This window comes from Antechinus flavipes, chromosome 3 (assembly GCF_016432865.1).
Source record: "Antechinus flavipes isolate AdamAnt ecotype Samford, QLD, Australia chromosome 3, AdamAnt_v2, whole genome shotgun sequence".
Classification (NCBI taxonomy): Eukaryota; Metazoa; Chordata; class Mammalia; order Dasyuromorphia; family Dasyuridae; genus Antechinus; species Antechinus flavipes.
In genome coordinates this window covers 326,285,823-326,306,276 of record NC_067400.1, presented here as the reverse complement: position 1 = coordinate 326,306,276, position 20,454 = coordinate 326,285,823, and the positions used below count along the sequence as shown (strand labels likewise).

Sequence of the window (20,454 nt, the reverse complement as noted above, 5' to 3'; positions counted from 1 at the left end):
TATCTGCAATAACAATTATCAATAATTATTATTATTTAGCCTGTAAGTGTATGCTAGATGCTAAAGTCAGGACACAAACTTGAAGTGTCCAAGTCTTTAAAAGAATATTGTCTGATATTGATGGATAAAACAATTATACAAAAGTTTACTTCCAAATTTATAGTGTCTCTAATCTCTAGCCATCATCTGCAAAGAACTTCAAGAGTTTTAGAAACATTATGAAAATTAAGGTGATTTTCTCTCATATTTAAGTGTCCAGTTGATAGCTCACTCAATTCAACTTTTACTTATCAAACACCTACTATGTGCAAGATGTTCTATTAGTCAATGGTGATTCAAAGGCAAAAACTAAATGGCACCTACCCTCAAAGAGCATATATTCTACTATGACATTATATTCATTCTTTACAAAACAAAAACAATACAAAAATGCCACAAATCCCTTTCTCTCCCAATCTGGAAAAATAGGATATCCACTATTTTGTAGAAACTTTAGATTGATCTATTTCTAACCCAAGCCAACTAATCCCTCCTGAGGCAGCCTAATGGCTCTATGCTTCCAAGGGCTGACAATATTAAGGTTTAATATACTTCAATTTCTGAGTTCAAAATATCTGTTGATCTCAGTTTCCTCACTAGTTGGGATTACAGCCATGTGCCATCACTTCCAGCGACCTTTATTCTTTATATGAAAAAGGAAAATGAATACAGTTAGAATTTGAATTCAATATATCATTCTCAAAAAGCCACTATGAGTAGTGGGTAAAATGTTGGCTTAAGAGCCAGGAAGACCTCCATTTGAATTTTGCTTCTCAGCAAGTCACTTAAGCTCACAATGCTTCCCAGGCAGCTCTCCAAGACTAGAAATTGCTGATCAAGTGTCAGAGTGCTTTGGTTGAGGGAGTTTCCTCATCAGCTGATTCTTATTTCAATAAAATCACAAGTCTTATCTCTTCTCAGCTTCAGTGAGTGGTCTCTCATTTTAGGCCGTGTGGTCAGCGTCTTGGAATTAGATACCTTACAGCAGAGCTTACTATTGTTTATGCCCACTTTCACAGCCCATTCCATCCAGCCAACTGTATTTTGTTCAACTCAGCCCTCTTTCAGATTATATTGCCTATTACTAAATTCAGTAGGAGAGTACCTAGAACAGATAGGATCCTGGAGGTTTCTAAATGAAATAGCCTGCTGAGAAATTCTATTATGTAGCTCATCTTACTGTGCCATGATGGTAATAACCCTGATTTCCTTGACCCCCAAACAGCACTCATCTCTCTGGGATCTGAAATGCCCCTTGATGAAGATCATGCTATTTCTGTGTCTTTCACTCACCAGCTAACTGCTGATTAAAGGTAGTATTAATAGCTCCCTAAGTGCCCCCTGAACTTGGCTGTCAGCATGGTGGAACTCTGGCCTAACAACACCCATAGCATCGGCAGCTTTTATTTTAGGATTAGAGGTAGGGTATATGGATAGAGGAAGGAAGGGCAGTCAGAGGACGAGGGCCAGAATAGACAGAGCTAGCTAATAAGAGTCTCTTCTTTAAGAGGAATTGAATTAGGCACATTTTCTCAGCCTTCAAATACTGAAAAATTTCCAGAGATGATTCCCTTAGGCTTATAAAGTGCCTCATTTCAGCTGCTCAGTTGATGAAGGCTTCTATACAATTGTCAAGTTCAAAGAGTCTCTTGGGTTTCACAAAGGCAAGAATTTGCATCTTGGTGAAAAATTACCTGAGACATTCCCAAGTGGGAGACGGGTGAGAATCAGCATTTGTAGGAATGAGAGAGAAATGTGGAGGTCAAAGAAGATAGAAGCCACAAGACTGGGCTTACTATAAAGGTGAGTAGGTTTCTAGAGAGAAGTTAATGAAAATAATGATTGCCAATGGGTTTTCCACTTAAACCTCATTGGTCTTAATAAAGAAATGAATGGATCACACAATAAGTGGAGGGTAGTTAGTTCACTAATGACCTTTTGTTGAGATCTAAGCTTTTTCAATGGCAAATTAATTGCTTTGATTGAAAAAGAATCAAATTGGTCTATAGTCTACTGGAAAAGCTTAGTGTACCAGAAATTAAATGGCTTGAGTTTCCAGTCCTGATGTGTGACCTTGAACAATTAATTTAATTTCTTGTGTTCTCATGTTTACATACATAAAAATGGGGATGATATGAAATGTCCTTCCTCACATTTTATGGAGTGATAGTGATAATTAAGATTTGTATTAAAGTATTTTCCATTCATTTGGAGAAAATTGCATTTAGTCATTCACTAATTTCTATTGTTGTTTGTTTTCCATGACCCTTCTTTTCTCAGTTAGAAGAAACAGTTATTAATGCACATCATGTTATTCTCTGACTCAACAATTCACAGTGGTTCTCCATTATCTATTACACAAAGCCCATATTCCTTTTCCTTTCTTTCATGATTCTCCAGGATCTGGCTTTTCCCCTCTACTTCTAAGTAGTCCTCTATCCCATTGCTTCCAAATGGAAATAATTATATTCTAATGAGAACAATCTCCTCAAAATATTTCCAACATGCCAGTGTTCATTCTGGCTTCTGAACTTTCTCAACCAAAAACACACTTCCCTGCTTCTTTTTCTCTATTCAAATGTTTACTCATCCTTTAAGGTCCAATCCAAATCCCTTTATGAAGAGACCTTTATAAAGACCTTTCTAAATTCTCTAGGGTTAAAAACTACTATCTTGTATGTAATCAAATATTCCTTATGTTGGTGATATAGCTTTTACTTGTTCTATAATTGTTTCAAATGGGTTTATTGTTTTTCACCAACTAAAGTTTTCCTTGATATCAGAAACAATGCCTGTTTGGTTGGTGTTGGTGAAAGGGTCTACTACTATTATGGTGCCAAATATGATTATTAGGGATCCTGATAAATATATATTATCCTTTTCTCTTGAATCAATTTCATTTTTTCTAACTTAATTCATGACAACAATTTTCTTGATGATAATCTACCATTTAGGAGTTATGTTTTCCTGTCTCTTTTGGTTGAAACAGATTTAATGTATTATCATGGAGCATCACACCTCATAATGATGAATAATGATTGATATGCCTTTAAGTTTTGCAAAAATAAAATAGCAGTCATAAAATCTCAGTTATAAGAGACCATAGAGGGCATCTAAAGACTGTAAATCAGGAAAATAATAGAGGTAAAATCTTAAATTTGGTACTGTGTGTTCATTTAGTTGATTAGAGTCTGAAAATCACAAATTTTAGAATTGAAAAGGACCTGAAAGAACATCCAGTACAAATATTATCTAGACAGAGTGAGTAAACAAAACAGAACAAACAAAAATCATGGCATTTCTTTCTCCAGCTCATTTTATATGTGAAGAACTGAGACAAACCAAATAAAATGACTTGGCAAGGGTCACACAACTAGTGTCTGAGGCCCAGTGGGAACTCAGGAAGAAGAGTCTTCCTGACTCCAACCCTGGTGTACTAACCATTGCAGCATACACCTGAATTCAAAACTTGCCTGTGATCCTAGAAAATTATTTAATTTCTCTCACCTTATCTATAAACTGAGATTGCAATGACATTTACCTCACAATCAGATGGCATGTGTATAAAATGCTTCTCAACCTTGGAAACAGCATTATTTTGGGAAAAGCCATCTTCAATATTTGAAGGAATATGTTGTAAAAGAAGGATCAGTTTTTTCCAGATGACAAAACCAGGAGAAATAGATGAAACATGCAGCAAAGCATATTTAGGACTAACCTAAGAGTGGAGACGGAGAAGACTTCTTCGCAATAAAAATTCACAGAGAAATGAGCTGACATGAGAAGTGACAAGTCACCCTTCACTGAGTAAGGATTTTTAAACAGAAACTTGGTGTGGGGATGTTGTAGAAAGCCTTTCTATTTGGGTATGGATCGAAATTGCAAAAATCCCTCTAAGGAAGCATTTCTATAAAGTAACCTTCTTGGCCTTCAAGGAGCCCCCAAGCTGACCTAGAACCCAAGCTATTGAAGGATATCTCATAAGTAAAGTAGACTATTTGTACTTACAAGTACAGCATGATAGAATATCTCATGCAATAAATTTAGGGTACAGCATGATTTATTGGGCTGCATGAAACTTTGCTTCTGCCAACAAAGCTCCTATGTCTTTTTGCTCTATCTATCATCTGTGAGCCAAATTTTCCAATAAGACTATGAGTCTGAATGCCTGTCAAAAGTCTAGATTTTATTGTCCCAGTACCAAATATTGGAAGACTGGGCATAATTTTCATATTATTCCCTTTTATTCCCTTAAGAACATAATCATTAGGACAGGCCTAATTTGGAAGCATCAGGATGGAACAACAACAAAAAAAGAGTACTAAAAGTTTCAACTTACTTACCCTGGTCTAACCTCAGTTTCCTCATCTGTAAAATGAGCACTGGTACAATTAAAAGCACTTTGTAAGCCACAAAAGGCTATACAAACATGAATTATTATTACAAAGTATAGATGCAGCTTCTTCTCCTACAGTGCAGGAAAGGCTGTTGGGAATTGAACCTCAACAGAGTAACATGGCATAACCCAGCAGATGTTGTACTGACTAAACCTTTGGGTTTAGTTTAGTTCCATAACTTCCTCTTCCCCTACTTCTTCTTCCTATCCTACTCTTTCTTTTCTCTATCTTCTTCCCCTTTGCCAGTAACAGCTCTAGGCAAACCTCTAGGCAGTATTTGCTGTCTGGGCAGGCTAATTGGTCTCCAAGTGTCTCTGCTAACACTAAACTACCAACAATTTATTTTAAAAAAAACACAGAAATGATTTATTTGTCACAAACAGAAAGTATATATATATATATATATATATATATATATATATATATATATTGCACCCCATAAAGAAAAATAATAATTTTCATTAGGGAAAAAAAATCCTACAGTGGAAAGGGATCTTACTTCTCTACATCCTATAGAAAGACTCACAAATAGATACCCAGGTGCAAACATTCAAAAGAGGAAGACATAGACAGCTATGTTTCAAAATAGTCAATCGAACTTTGTCTATAATGCCCCCTATTTTCAAAACCAAGTTGGTCTCTAGAAAAAGCACTGCATAATTGCACAAAACCGTGAATGGAACAAGCTAACCAAAGCTAACATACAGTTGAAAGCAAAAAACAAACTCCTTAGGGCAGCCATGGAATAGGGTAGAAGGAAGATGGGATTGGGAAGCAGGGACTTTAAGTACAAGATTATCTTTACTAACTTTCCAACTCTAGGCAAGTCATTTCAACTGGGGGACAAAGAGGGGCGGCTCATTTTCCTCCTGGGAAATGTAGATAATGTCTAAAGTCCTTCCAATCCTAGCATTCCACCTAAGGTCCTTCCAAGCCTAACATTGTCCACGATAGCTTAAGATGTCATTGGGTCAAAATCTGGAAGGCTCCTTTATGGTCATTGAACCCAAAGTCACACAAGGAACATACTTTTCTGGTACTTTTCTAGGTAGTTTAATTAACTCTTTAAGCTGCTTTATCATGAAAGTAGAGCTTTTCGATGGAATGTCTTTGTTTCATTGAAATTCATGCCTACTCTCTGCAACAGATACTGAACAGACCTCCAATAGGTGATCGATTGCCTTCTAATCAAGCTCAAAAGTGAAACGGTGGGAAAGGTTAGCCTCTGCTCCAGCCCCTTAGCTATCCCCCCACCAAGCTGCAAGTCTAGCTCTGACCAAAGGGTAATAAAAACTGTGAAACCTAACAGGGGTTTTCTTTATATCCCATATCCTGAACCTTATTTCTCATAAGGATCACAGGATTTTAAATATGGAGCTTCAAGAGACCTTAGAGGGAAACCCTTTTATTTACAGATGATAAAACTGCAGCTCTGAGAATGTCCTAAGATCACACAGCTTTTAGATGTCAGAGACTGGATTTGAACTCAGGTCTTCCTCATTCTAATTCCAGCACTCTATACATTCTGTCACATTATCTTCACTTTGTCACACATATTAAAATTGAGGCTGGGTACATGAGAGACCTAAGTTAGGGAACACAAAATTAGGAGTGTAAATATATAAACATATTTCTTTTTATAATATAATATACAATATAATATTTATAAATAACAAGTATGTACTATATAATAACTATAGTTGTATTTATAAATTAAATATGTAAATTTAGAAATGGATGGGTCTCAGAGCTCATTTAGCCTACCCTTCAACCTCTAGCCCCACATTTTATAAATGAGAAAACTGAGACTCAGAAATATTAAATGACTCGCTCAAAGCCGTAAAAGGCAGAACAAGGATTTGAATCCAATTTTTCTGACTCCAAACCCAATCTCTTTCCATTGCATAATATTGAGTCATATAGCACTACTTCTTACCTTCATAGCAGTCATGGAATAATTGAGTGGCCAGCTGGGAGTAGTTTGACTACCCTTATGTATCTGTAAGTCGATCAGGATTTGTTATGCATTTACTATGAGAAATCATTTCAGAAAAAGATCAACCATCTTCATCACTATTGAGATATGGGGTCTGTGTCTCAATGTGGCCTCTGAAAGAATACAGGACTCTGGCCATCTCCAAACCTAAGGACATGAGATTTACATACTCAGTGGGTGGAACACGTTTCCTGAAGGAGCTGGCAGCCCAGCAAAGCAAGACAAGGATTTTTATAGAGTATATGGTGCTGATTATATTAAAAGATATGTAAATTTTGAGGTTATAGGAGGAGTTTGCTAACATCAGGAGGTCCAAAAATCTTAGCAGAACTATGTATGCAGTTACCTAGAATGCAAACAGAAAATCCCACTTTGGATGGATTAATATATGATAATGGTATTATAATTAGCATAGGTTCACACAAGGACAGGAAAAAAGGGGACTGCACAGGCACTGTGTTGGGGGAAAGATTTATTAAGATTTGCAATCCAGTGTCCTATTCTGCATCCTGTTGCTCTACTTTCTTATTGTCTGAGTTCTACAGTATGTCTAAGTTAGATGGGGTGGTTACTAGGATACACTGATGTGCTTGTTGCTATAGTGATCTCTATGAGATTAGGGCCTGAGAGCAACAGGTTCCCATCATCACCACTAGCAATAACTGCTAACCAACTGCCACAAATGGAGAGGGAGAGGGGCCCTGGAACTGGGAGCTCATCCATCCACCTTGTCCTCCCCAGACCATCAGTCTTGTTTTTTATTCCAATCAGGGGAAGCAAGTTTTGAGGAGAAGGGGTCACCAGCCACCCACAGAGTGGGCAAGCCAGCCTCACTAAAGTTTTTGCCATTTGACTCTCAAATGATTCAACATCAGAAACGATGTGAATCAGTGGAAATGATATTAAAGAAGAGACAGCACCATCTGCTTTGCTGCTTAAGGACAATGGGATCTTTCCATCTGACTTGCAGCTGAAACCTTCCATTTGTGTTCTCTTTTCCATTAGAATATGAGCTCCCTCAGAGCAGAGACTGTCTTGCTTTTCCGTTTGTATCTGCAGATCTTAGCATCATACTTACTTTGTACATAGTAAGCATAGGAATGAATCATCAGGAAATGCTTCATTTATTCATTTATGTGCCAACCATTTACTTATGTACCAGTCATTTATTAGCCAACTGTGCTAAGCACTGTGGACAAAAAGAAAGTCAAAAGTAAGGTGAGGAAAAGAACAATATCTGCCTTTTCCTTAATTTAATATCATATTTCTTGGGAAAAGAAAAGATAATCTACCATATGCAGAACTCCTTGGAGGTCTCAGAAAAACAGTGGGTTAATATGGGTGGCTAAGGGTAGCTATGCTTGATGAGGGAATTAGATTCTGCCCCAATCTCACTTGCTGCTGCAGATTCAGTATCAAGAAATCTCATTGAATAGCCAAACTTAGATTAATTCAGGGACTAGAATTGGCTCCAGAGAACAGTTGATGAAACACGTTCCCTCCTCTTGGTAAGGAGGTGGGTAACTATGTGAGCAGAATGCTGCATATATTGTCACATGTGGCTGCTTTGTTGCTTGGTTTCTGAAACTATTTTTCTTTGTTATAAAAGGGCTCCATGGGATAGTGTATTGGTAAATAGCTGATGTGTAAAAGACAAAAGACATGTAGAAAGCTTTAAAAAGAGAGAAATACTATGGAAACATTGAGTTACTGGGTCTTTGAAGTGGCAAATCAGGAAGGTTTCTGTATTTTTGACTGCATCTCACTTCTATCTCCAACAATTTTTGCCACAAATTGTAAAAGAAAGATAATTTGGCCTGCAGTCACATAGCCTAGACAAGGAATATCTAAACTCATAGGTAAGGGAGGTGGAGTGGATCAGCAACAAAATTTACATATTTGTAAGCATAAACCCTCTGAGAATTTTGTCAGGAGGTAACAAGCCAGCAGCTCGGACAGCAGAACCCAAAAGAGAGAAAAGTTCCAATTAGCTAAAAGAAATAGAGCCCTGTTCCCAGAATCCCAATTAAATCAGAACCAATCAATGCTTGATCTGGTTCCTGCCGTTTTGCTCAGGAAATAATGAGAAAAATGAAAGGCCCAGCCAGCCAGTGCAGCCCTGTGTAGGTCTTTGAAGCTGGAAAAATCACAAACATTGCTTTTAAAAGTCTGTGTGGCAGCTGCTGCACCTGCTCTGGTCCTTTAAGAGATCAGCCTGGCTGTGCTGAGTATTCCAGACCCAGCTCCAACCTCAGCTTTGACATACCACAAAGGAGGGCTTGAATCTGTCCCACCCAGAACCCCAGGGGAACAAAGGGAAGCGTTATGATACCAAATTGGGCCAGTTAAAAAAGTCTGCATTGATTGGTGATTTGACTTGGAGCATCTCCACCACCACTACCACCCACCCATCCCAGCTTAGATACACATACTCTATTTTGAGCTCATGCATCGTTCATATCTATAACCAGGAAATTCAATAGTAACACAAAAGCCACACTCAATTTTCTCTGAGACTCAGGATACATAAGCTGCCCCAGCCCAGCCAATTAGTCTCATCCATAGAATAACTAAACTGACACCCCTTATTATTCCAGGGCTGGAAGCCCTGTGTTTGTGCAAAATAAACAAGGAACACAAGAGCTGGCCTGTGGACTTCAGCTGTGCTGACAACACATGAGTGGGGGAGAAGGAAAAAAGAAAGGGAATGGATCCTCCCTGATCCAATGAGGGAAAAAATGTCAACAAAAGTAACTTAGGTACACAGTACACCGATGCAATTAAATCCTCAGCAACAATAAACAAGGTGAAAACATAAGGGATTCTTTTGGGGGGTGACAGTGTATGAGTTCCGCACTGAGTATCTTACCATTGAATAAACCAGAAAACTTGTGTGTCAGAAATATATGGCTTTTTAAAGGGATATAAGCTAACTTCCTAATCAGTTCTGTCCCCTTCCAACCTCTCTACCTCTCCCAGTGCTGATTTTCTAGCATTTCCTGGACATGCCTTTGGAGAAAGTATCAGTCCAGAGAATCTATGGAATCTCCATCCATACCTCTAATACTTTTAGCCACAGGACAAACAGAATTAGTCCACTTTTTCCCCCATTTGTAGTAATGTGTCAATAGACTAGTGAATGAAGTTGCTTAGGGGAAAATGTCTTAGCTATATCCATGCACTGAAATTGGCTTTTTAGTACTCATAAGTCAATTTTTCATCCTGTATATCTTTCAGAGATGGAATTTGAGACAATACATAGCACTTGCTTCATTTTGTCTAAGCCATTCATATTTTTTTTGGTTTAAATTTTAGGAAAAACAAAACTTTCTTTCAATAATCTGGCCCCAGGAACTGACATAGAACTTTTGGAGAAAATCAAGCACTATGGCTTTGAATTAATGAGCCAAGGGCTTTTGGTACTAGTTTTAGGGCATCTACTGTTATTAAGAAACTGGCTGGATCATGTTTAAACTCCATTCAAAGGCAGCTTCCTCTCAATTATCCATGAACAACCTGCTCATATATACAAAGGTCATATATAAATTATAACAGATGGACAATTCAAACACTGCACAGAATCCAGAACTTCTATTATGTTAGAGAGATTCCTAATAGTTAGAGGTTCTTCACCTGAGGTTCATGAACTTGTTTTCTTAAAATTTCAATGAATGCCTTTCAATAAATTTGGTTTTCTTCATAATCATGTATGTTTTATTTTGTGTACTTAATAATAATTTTTTTTCTGAGCAGGTATCAATAGGTTTCACCAGACTGTTTTATATATTTTCATGTGACATACACAAAAGATTAAGACCTCAGCTTTATAGAGAATTTATAGTTGAGCAGAAACAAGGATCATAAAGGACAAGAAGTGTGGGATCAGTGATGATCTTCCCTGGTGGAGGAAGTACCCATAGTAATGAGACCATAGATTTATCAAGGTAAAGAGGCAGCATTTGCCCATGACACTAGAAGTCTGCCATTATCTAGATCAGGGGTGGGGAATCTTTTTGTTTTTCCTGCCAAGGGCCATTTATATATTTATAACAACATTTTAAGGCCATATAAAATTATCAGCTTATAAACTCAAGTAATGAAAGGTTGTACCTAGCTTTCAGCTCATCGTCACCTGTGGTCGTCTTGGCAGGAGTTGGACTTCTCCACCCCTGATCTAGAGTGAGGGGACTGTAACAGATGTAGACTGGGAGAGTGGTATGAGCATGTCTGGCTGAATGTATGTCTCCAAAGGTCACATGGTATATTAAAACCTCATATAAAATATGTATATGATAATTCTTTAAAAAAAATAGCCCTATGATTTCATCAATGTAGGGAGAACCCCATGAAGAAATTCCTTTACAAACGCACATCAACATTGACTTTGCAAATTTTAGTCTTGTATCCCCTCAAGTATTGACAAGTTAAGTGACTTACCCAGATCACTCAGCTAGTTTGTATTAGAGGTAAAACTTGAAGCCATGTCTCTCTCTCTCTCTCTCTCTCTCTCTCTCTCTCTCTCTCTCTCTCTCTCTCTTTCTCCATATATATGTATATACAAATACATATACATACACACATTTTTGGGATTAGCTATCCACCTTCTCTTTCTCTTTCGCATGGATAATCAAGAGTTAATTATATAAAACAATCCCTAATGATAGGAATAGCTTGGATGTAGAGAGAGGATTGTCAGAAACTTTCATGATATTCAGCTTCCCATATACTTTGTTTCTGCCTTATTTTGAGTGGTAGGTAAACAACAGGAAGACATCACTACCCTTACCTGGGCAAGAAACAAAATCCCAAAATTACTTAGAGAGACTCAAGTCAGACTCACCCTTGCATACTACATTGTTTTCAGGTTCATAGCCAGCTTTGCAGGTGCATCTCCCAATTGGTACCATCCACTCTCCATCCCCGTTGCAATACAGTTTAATAGGGACATCCACTTCCTCTGCATTGGGGATGCACGTTCCCCGGGCAATCACCAGGGATGTGCTTTCAGCCCCAGTCATGGTCTCTGGAAAAATAGCAAAATTCTGCACGATGCTGGGGCACTTCTTGAAAAAGACTCTGACAGAAAGGAGAGACATACAAGCCCCATAATCTTGAAAAGCGAGGTAAAATCCATTCCGAGTGAGGGGCCCAAAGCTTCTCACTTCTGTGTTGACCTTCATCAGCCTTCCCCCAAAATCTACCTGGGAGAAGCTCTCATCTGCAGCAATAGTGTCCACTTTGAGGTAGGGAGCCTCTGTCCAGAAGGCAGACTTCTTGGTGGCGATGACTGAGTCTGTCTCATAGTAGTAGAGGTTGAAGGTCTCTTTGCAAGAACCAGGAACATTCGGGAGGCTGCTGCAGTCTCTCACTGTGAAGCGCATCTCTGTGTAGATACGATGGGCCCCTCGCCGATTGATGAAAGTAGTCAGCAGCCAGTTGTTCTGGTTGGGCTCAAAGACATTGCACACCTGGTAGGTACGGATAGTGTTCAGGTTTTCATCATAGCCACTGACCTCTTCCCACTGCACAGAATGGATGCCGAGTGCAAGAGAGATTGAGAGAGAAAAAGGGGAAAAAAGATAGTGAGAGATCATGAGAGGGAAAAAAGACCATAGAATTCTAGCTTAGAGAGGACCTGGAGAGAGAATGCAGAGGAACAAGGGAGCATATTTATTAGAAAAGACTTCAGAAAGTCATTCAGTCCAACTGTTTTATTTTAGAGAAAAAAATAGATCCAGAAATATTTAATATAACCTGGACCAGCCACTTAATGACAGTATCAGAATTCAAATTCAGGTGTTTTTCTTAAAATCCAGTTCTCCTAATATGACATGATGATTCCCTTAATACTATGATCATGTAATATTGCATGGTTTAATTAACTATTTGTGTCCTTTCCATTTATAATATTCTAAGATTGGCAAGGACTAGGGCTTAAACTTTGTATTTCTCCCAGAATTTAGCACAATATTTATTTGAAAATGCTTTTTGAATGAATGAATAAACAATAGAACTAACAGCAAATGAATGGATCTTTTATCTTGCTGTAAAAGATGAAGTTCTTTGAAAATGATTTTCCTTTCTTCAAAAATCTTCTACATCATTATTTCTGAAAGCTCATCATAGTATTTTCCCAATAGTCATGGTGAACCAAACTATGACACTTTCTCATACCCAACCCAACTTAAACTGCAGAATAGTGAAACAACTACATTCTTTGCCATGAACTCACCTACCCTTTGGAATCTTTTGATAGCTAAGGACCTAGAGTTGTGGGCAGGGAAGGATATGAGAGTGGGAGGAAGATCACAAAAGGAAAAGTAATGACTCGAGTTTTTAAAAGTTTTTCTTATATTTATGTTTTTAGGGTTTTAAAATATTTTTGTATTTTTAAGTACTTTTCAATTTTACTTTACATTTTGAAAGAAGTCAAGGACTGTGGTAGTAAAAATTTTGCAGCCCAATAAAAATTTGCTACAGATCATGCTCTTTGTCTTTTGGAAGAACCATTCTTAAATCATCTCAGACAGATGAAAACTTCCCTCAGCTTTAAAAGGTCTCTCAGGGAGTAGATTCTACAATATCTCTCATTGTTCATTCCAAAATATATCTTGCAGTTGTGATGGCCTTCCTTAGAGCCAACATACATATACTCCTCAGGTTTAGCCTCTTTTAATTTTCTTTTCCAAAGAGATTACAAGGAGTTATTCTAACCCAGTATATGCTCAGCTGCTCCACTGCTGATGTCTGCTTTCATAACACATCAGTCCCAGACCCACACATCCACAGCTGGATCTCATCATCTCAATCAGGTGACTGCTCAGATTTTTTACATGAGACTCCACTTTCTGTTCACCATCTTAACTGTTGTGGCCAAACCACTTTTCAGTGTCTGTTTAAAGAATTGGATAAATTCCTTTAAGATTTTTTTAAAGTGATGTTCTGGTTCAGTTAGATTTTGTGGCTCCATAGCTCTTTTCAGAAGGTAGACTGTACAAGTTGTGGGAGGACTGCCATCCTACTCATAGAAATGATTAATGAACAACCTTAAATTGTACCCAGTATGCACATTTCAAGAAAATATCTAATGGAAAGTGAGTTAGAAAAAATGATTGTTGTCAAAGGTTCCATGCTGGTAGATGCAGGATCTTATGGGTGGTTTCTCCTTTTAAAGTGACCTATTAAGTCACTTTATGCAGGGATAGGACTGTAGTCCCCACTACAAAAAATGCTGAGATTAGTAGATTCTGAGCTGCAGTGGGCTAGACTAGAGTCTCAGGTATAAGCACTGAGTCTGACACCAATATGTTGACTCTAGGGGTACCAGCTCTAATTGGTGGCAAGAACCTGATTGTTAAATGTTGAGTGTGAACATTTATACCTCAGAAATAAGCAAGTGCTACAAGTTACAGCCTGATTTATTCTTTTGCTGATTATCTAGATTAAAGAAACTGTTAATAATACATATTAAAGTGTGTGTGTAGTATGTACATTTTTTTCCTGATGGTTAAAACAGTCCTGTATTGCCTTATTATCATTGCTTGAGGTGTGCAGTAGAAGAATTAAGGAATGAACTTATCACACAACTAGAAGGTCAAGGACCATAGAATAATAATATAATAATTACTGGCATTTATATATAACACTGCAAGGTTTCCAAAAAGCTTTGCATCTGATATCTGCTTTCAGCCTCACAACATCCCATATTGTGTATCTAGGGAGGAATATCTTCTTTAGATGGAAGGTAGAGCAAGTGAAGGCTCTCATGCTGATCAATGGTAGTGATAGGATATAGGGTAACTCCAATTAGTGGGGTAAAAGGATGCAGCAGATTTTGTATGGACCATCAAATGATGGGGCATGGGTATGCAGAAACTCTGAACCTCAATATTTCAGACTTCATATTTTTTTAATATGGTCCATCAAACGTTGGGGAGGGAGGGTTCAACCACAAAATTATACTGGGGTCTTGGGCCAGTCTTGTGAAGAGTCTCAAAAGAATCTGGCCTAAGAAAAGGCAAAGTTTTTTTATTATGTCATTATCTGACATGCTAACTCCCAGTGGGGAGTTTTAACAATTAACAAGGGGAAAGACTCCAAAACTAAGTTTCCTAGCAAAACACACAATTAACCAGAGGGAAGATACCATAAGATAGGGCAAGTTCTTAAGTTGCCATAAGCCAGGTGGCTCCTAATGAACCTACAAATAATTAGGGGATTACTGCATAGACTAGAGGGCTAAAGAATTAGCAAGGAAAGTACAGTTAAGTTATTTTATAGGAGAGAAATAACCTCAGAAGTTGGAATCTGATTGGATACAGTAACCATAGGGCTTATCAATGCAAGGAATTTTACAAGGAATTAATCATGTCAGTGCTCCTTCCTGCTTGCCTCAGGAAATAGCTTGGCTTCTAGAATGTTTACAGAAATTCAAGCTCTTTCTGTCAATGTCCTTCCCTATGAGTTACCCAGGGACCAAAAATCCCAGTCTTTGTTGGACTCTTTTTGTTAGGGGTCTTATTTGCCCCATCAGTAGAATCAGGTTTGGTGAAGGGCAGGTGCAACTTCCAACCTGAGAAATCTGGAGAACTTTATTGTTTATTTAATACACAAATAAAAATTAAGTGATACAGTAAGGAATAGAAATTAGTAAAAGGAATGATTCCATCCAAGCAACTCTTAAGGTATTGTCAAAGAGATTCAAATCCCTTTCTTCCTTCATAACTCCTTCTTTCTCAGTCTTGTTCATCAAAGGAAAGATTAATAGCAAAATAACAACTAGGAAGGAAATCATGAGAATTTTGTCTTCAACTAAATGGTATCAGTAAATAGAACATGAGACCTGAAGCCAGAAAACCTGTTTTTGAAGACCTGTCTTCAAATCTGGCCTTAAAAACTTACTAGCTGTTTTGATCTTGGGCAAGCTCATGATATATAGACACACACACACACACACACACACACGCACACACACACACACACACACACACATTCACACAAGTATTGTAATTGCCTCAATTTTCTTGTCTATAAAATGGGAATAATAACACCTACCACTCAAGGTTGTTGTGAGGAGGGAATGAGTTAATAGTAATTAAATGTTTTGCAAACCTTAAAGTGTTATATAAATGCTAGCTATTATTATTAAGTACCAGAAAGTAAAATGCAAGCCCCAGGGTCTATTAACAACAAAGCTAAATAAATAAAAATAATTATACATTTTTCTCTTTATAATTGCAAAGGTAAAAAATGGAAAAGTTTTAAAGTTTGTTAAAATTCATAACAGTTACAAAATAGTTTGAGAGATACCAATTTTACTCATTTATTTTCTTAAATACTACCATAACTATGTATTACTTCTAATGTAGTATGCTTTGTTGTTTAGATATAGCTGTTTTAAATAAATATTTTTATGATGTAAAGCAATTATAATTCAGTGGGGAAATAGATTATTTCCTTTTGTAGTTAACCATGTTTATTGGGAGTCTAATTTTTAATTGTGAGACAATAATCAAGGCATCTCTGTTTACCTAATTATAGGTGAGCCTGATTGTAGCCAAAATATCAACAAGGAAATAAACAAAAACTGCACTGGCCTTAGAACCTTTTAAAGAAATAGGCAGCCTCCCTATTCTCCCTTATCCGATGGATCTGTTCTCCATCCTTACTAGAACCTTCTAAACATTTGCCAGTTCCCCCAGTAATTATTTCCTTCCCATCTACATTAGACCCCCTGGTTTGCCTATGATTCATTATCTGACATTGCTGTTTTCACCACCATCCTAGATTTCCATATTACCATGATCATCTGCCACAACCATTATGTCTATCCCCAACCCTGGGTTTTCCCAATAACAATTTTTGTTACTCTTCCCAGACCCCAGAAGGACATAATCATACAGATGTGACCCACTATACATTCATATCATGTAATTCAACTGGGCCCTTGCCACTTTCTTGAATTTACTACTGATTCCTTAGCCAAGTAGAAGCCAGTTTATATTCCTATTTAAAATCTATGTTATCTTCTTGTTAAATGTATTATGTTCTAGTAAGCTTGATTTTTATAACCCAAAAGCAAATCTATCAGAGAGCAAAAGTATTTGATCCTGTGTGTAATGGTTGCTAAGGGAACATTGCATGTAAATTAGGAAGAGCAAAAGTTCTAGCTTTAGAAACAAAGAGCTAAGGATTGAGAAGGTATACTCACTCCCTTCTGACTAGGAAAAGACAATAAGAATTCCATACTAACAGACACTGGGATATATATTGGATAATCTCTTTCATTTTTCTCTTTCTTTCTCTTTCACTCTCTCTCATGTATACACACACGTATATAGATAAATATGTACATGCATACATATTCACACACATTATTTAAGTATAAATGTGTATACACAGGAATATATGTCTGTGTATGTTAACATACTTTTATATATAAAGGTACATATTCACATATGTTTAAATATAGCTGCATATAAACCTATACAAACATATATAAGTATACAAAACCTCTTCTGGTCCAAGGAAAAAATGATTTAGAAAATTTTAATACACAGAGAATCAATAAGGCCATTCACAAAGTCAGATGTTACTGGCTTCAACAAATATAGTTAAATGGATATACTCAGAGAAAGTTTTGCTTTAAATTAAAGTATGGCATTCAGATAGCCCTTCAACATAAAGCTATCAGAACAGCACTTCCCCTTGCCCTTGAGGAAACATGAGCAATCTGACTTGACTCTTAACCAGTACATCCAGCCCCTGGCTCATCTAGTCTGTGATTTATGACTTTTTTTCTTTGTCTGATGTTTATTCTTTGTTCTGATGTTTGTTTTTCTTATTTTTAAATTTATTTATTTATTTATTTTGCTGAGGCAATTGGGGTTAAGTGACTTGCCCAAGGTCACACAGCTAGGAAGAGTAAAGTGTCTGAGGCCAGATTTGAACTCAGGTCCTCTGACTTCAGGGCTGGTGCTCTATCCACTGTACTATTTAGCTTCCCCAAATTTTTAATTTTTTTACTGATGCTTTTCTTGATGCCCTATTTAATGGTAGTAATTTTCAAAGTTCAAATTTTTGATCAAATGCCATGTTGATATGACTCAGAGTGAAAAAGGGGATAAGAAAGAATGTTTAGAAAAGAGTGCTTTCTAGCCTGGTGATCTAGAAAGGAATCTGGCAATCTAGAAAAGAGTCTTTTCTAGACAGAAAGTCTAGGTTTTTATGGACAGAAAATTTTGCAAAGAGCGCTTTCTAAAATTGCTTGTAGGATCTGAGGTAATATTTGAACTCAGGTCTTCCTGATTCCAAGGCTAGGACTTTCCTCCATCATTACTTAGCTGCCTAATTATATGAAGAAAAAGTTATTAAAGTGTTCATACCCTTTGACCACTACTGAGTTCCCAAGAAAATCAAAGATATAAAGAAAGGTCCTATGAAAATATTCCCAGAAGCTTACATGATAACAAAATCCTAAATAGAAAAATGAACTTTCATTAGTAAAGAAATTATGGTCAACATAAAGAACATGTTATTATGCCATGAAAATGGTAACTATGGAAATTAAAAAAAATAATGACAAGTAAAATTAAGAGATGAAATTAAGAGAAATTAAGGGAAAGTTTTACATGAACTGATTCAGAGCAAAGTAAATAAAACCAGGAAACTAACATACACAATGAAGAGGTGAAATTATATAAACAAAAAGAAAGCTAAAAATGAAGCCAAATTCTGAGTGACTATGGTGATCACTCCTATGGTCACAGAAAATAAAAACTCATTCGTGAAACATCACAGAGAGTCAGATTATGGAAGACTGTGAACAGCATCAACTCACAAAACATTGAAAAGCAGTGAAAGGGGAAAACTATTCCACAGAGAGTTTGGAATGAGAGCCAATTGAGACAGATTATCCCAAGAGCACTTATGGATGAAACTGGAAGGAGGACAATAAACAGATATAAAAATGGAACAAATCTGACAGAATTTTGATAGTGATTTATTCTCACTGGCAAAGAAAGTGGAACTAACTACTGCATTTGGGCTCTTCTACTACTGGACCCAGTGCAAGAAGCGATAATGGCGCTTCAAAAGATGAATTTGGAGAGAGAAGACAGGATTTGTCAACTAGATTCACAGACTTAAAGACTGTTAGAGCCAGAAGGAATCTTAAAATTTATCTAGTTTAACACACTCATTATATAGATAAGGAAAATACATACAGGAGAAATCCACACTAGAGACAACATGATTTTAAATCCACTCAAAGTAGCAAACATTACAAATGAATGAAAAATATCATGGAAAATATTTTTATAAAGATCAAAAAATGACTGAAGAGACATCGGGAGCTACCTATTCATGCATTTGTTTTCTCGATTTTTGAGTTCTATAGGGTTGACCATGAATGTAGCCTATGCACTATCAATAATAATATGCTTCATATGAGATTATGCAGGCTTTCCTATTTTACAGTCACAACAAACCACATCTGTACAGAAATGCAATCAACTCAGATGAGTACAGAGAATGTGATTCTGTTGGTTATATAAATTTCTAAGAAAGCATTTGCTTCACTACAACAAAATCAGCTTTGAAAGCTTCTCAAACAATGTATCTTTCATGTATGTATTAAAATTATGCAAGACTCTATAACAGGTGCAACTACAGAAATTCACTCAGTGATTCAACAAGGTGTTAAATAGGATATTCACCAGTGATATAGGAAAATGCTATTAGAAAAGGTCAACAAACAGGTGGATTTCCTGTTGATGATGGCTCCAAATCCTTCTACGGATAAATGGTTGCATTAATGTTTTCAAGCCCCATAATATTACTAAGTCTTCTTAGAAATTCATAGCAACGAGAAAAAAAGATTTGTTTCATAATTCAAATGGGAAAAACAAAGTGGATAAATATGTATACTTCCAAGACTAATATTGAGGACTGCTAAATGGTTTTTCAATATATGTATCTTGGGTAGACACACTGAAAATGAAAAATTAGTGAGGCCCAAAATTGATTAAAAAGGAATATCAGTCTTAAAAAAGTATTGTACATTTAGGAAATGATGCAATGCTTTAAAGAACTCCAAATTTCAAAGTGCTGCAAAATCTTAGCTCTTTAATATACAGTGATTAAATATATGGAAATCACTGAATATTGCAATCTCATAAAGACTGATATCACATTTGTTCCAAAAGGCAATGGATAGACACATGGCAGGCCTATATCTGATGCAGCATGTTACCAGTAATAAGTTATGTATATCAAATGAAACAAGGATATTAAGTACACATGACATCAATCACATACTGAAACTAAATAATAACAGATGGGGAGAGAAGTACATTAATACTCCCCAAATATTATAAGAAGAAGAAGAAGGCCTCCAATGTGTCAAACATTTTCTCTACAAAAGCTTTATGGTTAAACGTATGCATTTTTTACATAAAAGTAAGAAGACATTGGAGAAGCTGCAATCTGCTGTTATGATGGATGTACCCATACTTATTTAATCAAAAAAATACCACATTACCAAAATATTATTATCATTAATTGAGACCAAAACTCATTTCCTGAAACTTGAACCGTTGGTCTTTTCACTGCATGCATCTTGTGTAAAAACACATTCTTCAAAGCTTAGCTTAAGCATTGTCTCCTCCCTGAAGTTTTTCCCAACAACCCACTTGTCATTCCAACCATGTAAGGAATTTCTGAATGAGGAAATGGCCCCTACCAGATTAGTAAGTGTTCTAAAATTTATATTCTTAGTGACTTTCCTAGAACACTGAAAGACTTAAGTGTCTTGCTTAGGGTTACATAGCCAGTATGTCAAAGGTTCTAAGAGCAGCTCTCAACTCCATGTTTCATGCTGCCATATATCTTCAAATGAATCTCTAGGTTACCATGTATATTTTTCTGCATTCTACTTGTGGCATAAATGGCATGGGCAATTTCAATGTTTACCAGAAAGCCCATGATATAGTATAAAAGGTACTGACCTAAGGAATGGGAATA

At 36.7% G+C, this 20,454-nt stretch overlaps 1 protein-coding gene across 4 annotated transcripts in view; it reads right to left on the bottom strand.

Annotated features, from left to right (window-relative positions):
* EPHB1 (EPH receptor B1) overlaps nucleotides 1-20,454 on the bottom strand; it is a 718,019-nt gene that overhangs the window by 427,517 nt on the left and 270,048 nt on the right. For all 4 annotated transcript variants that reach the window (XM_051985594.1, XM_051985595.1, XM_051985593.1 and 1 more), the window contains exon 3: nucleotides 11,273-11,954. In XM_051985594.1, coding sequence (XP_051841554.1) covers nucleotides 11,273-11,954 — 682 coding nt within the window. The remainder of the gene's footprint in view (nucleotides 1-11,272; nucleotides 11,955-20,454) is intronic.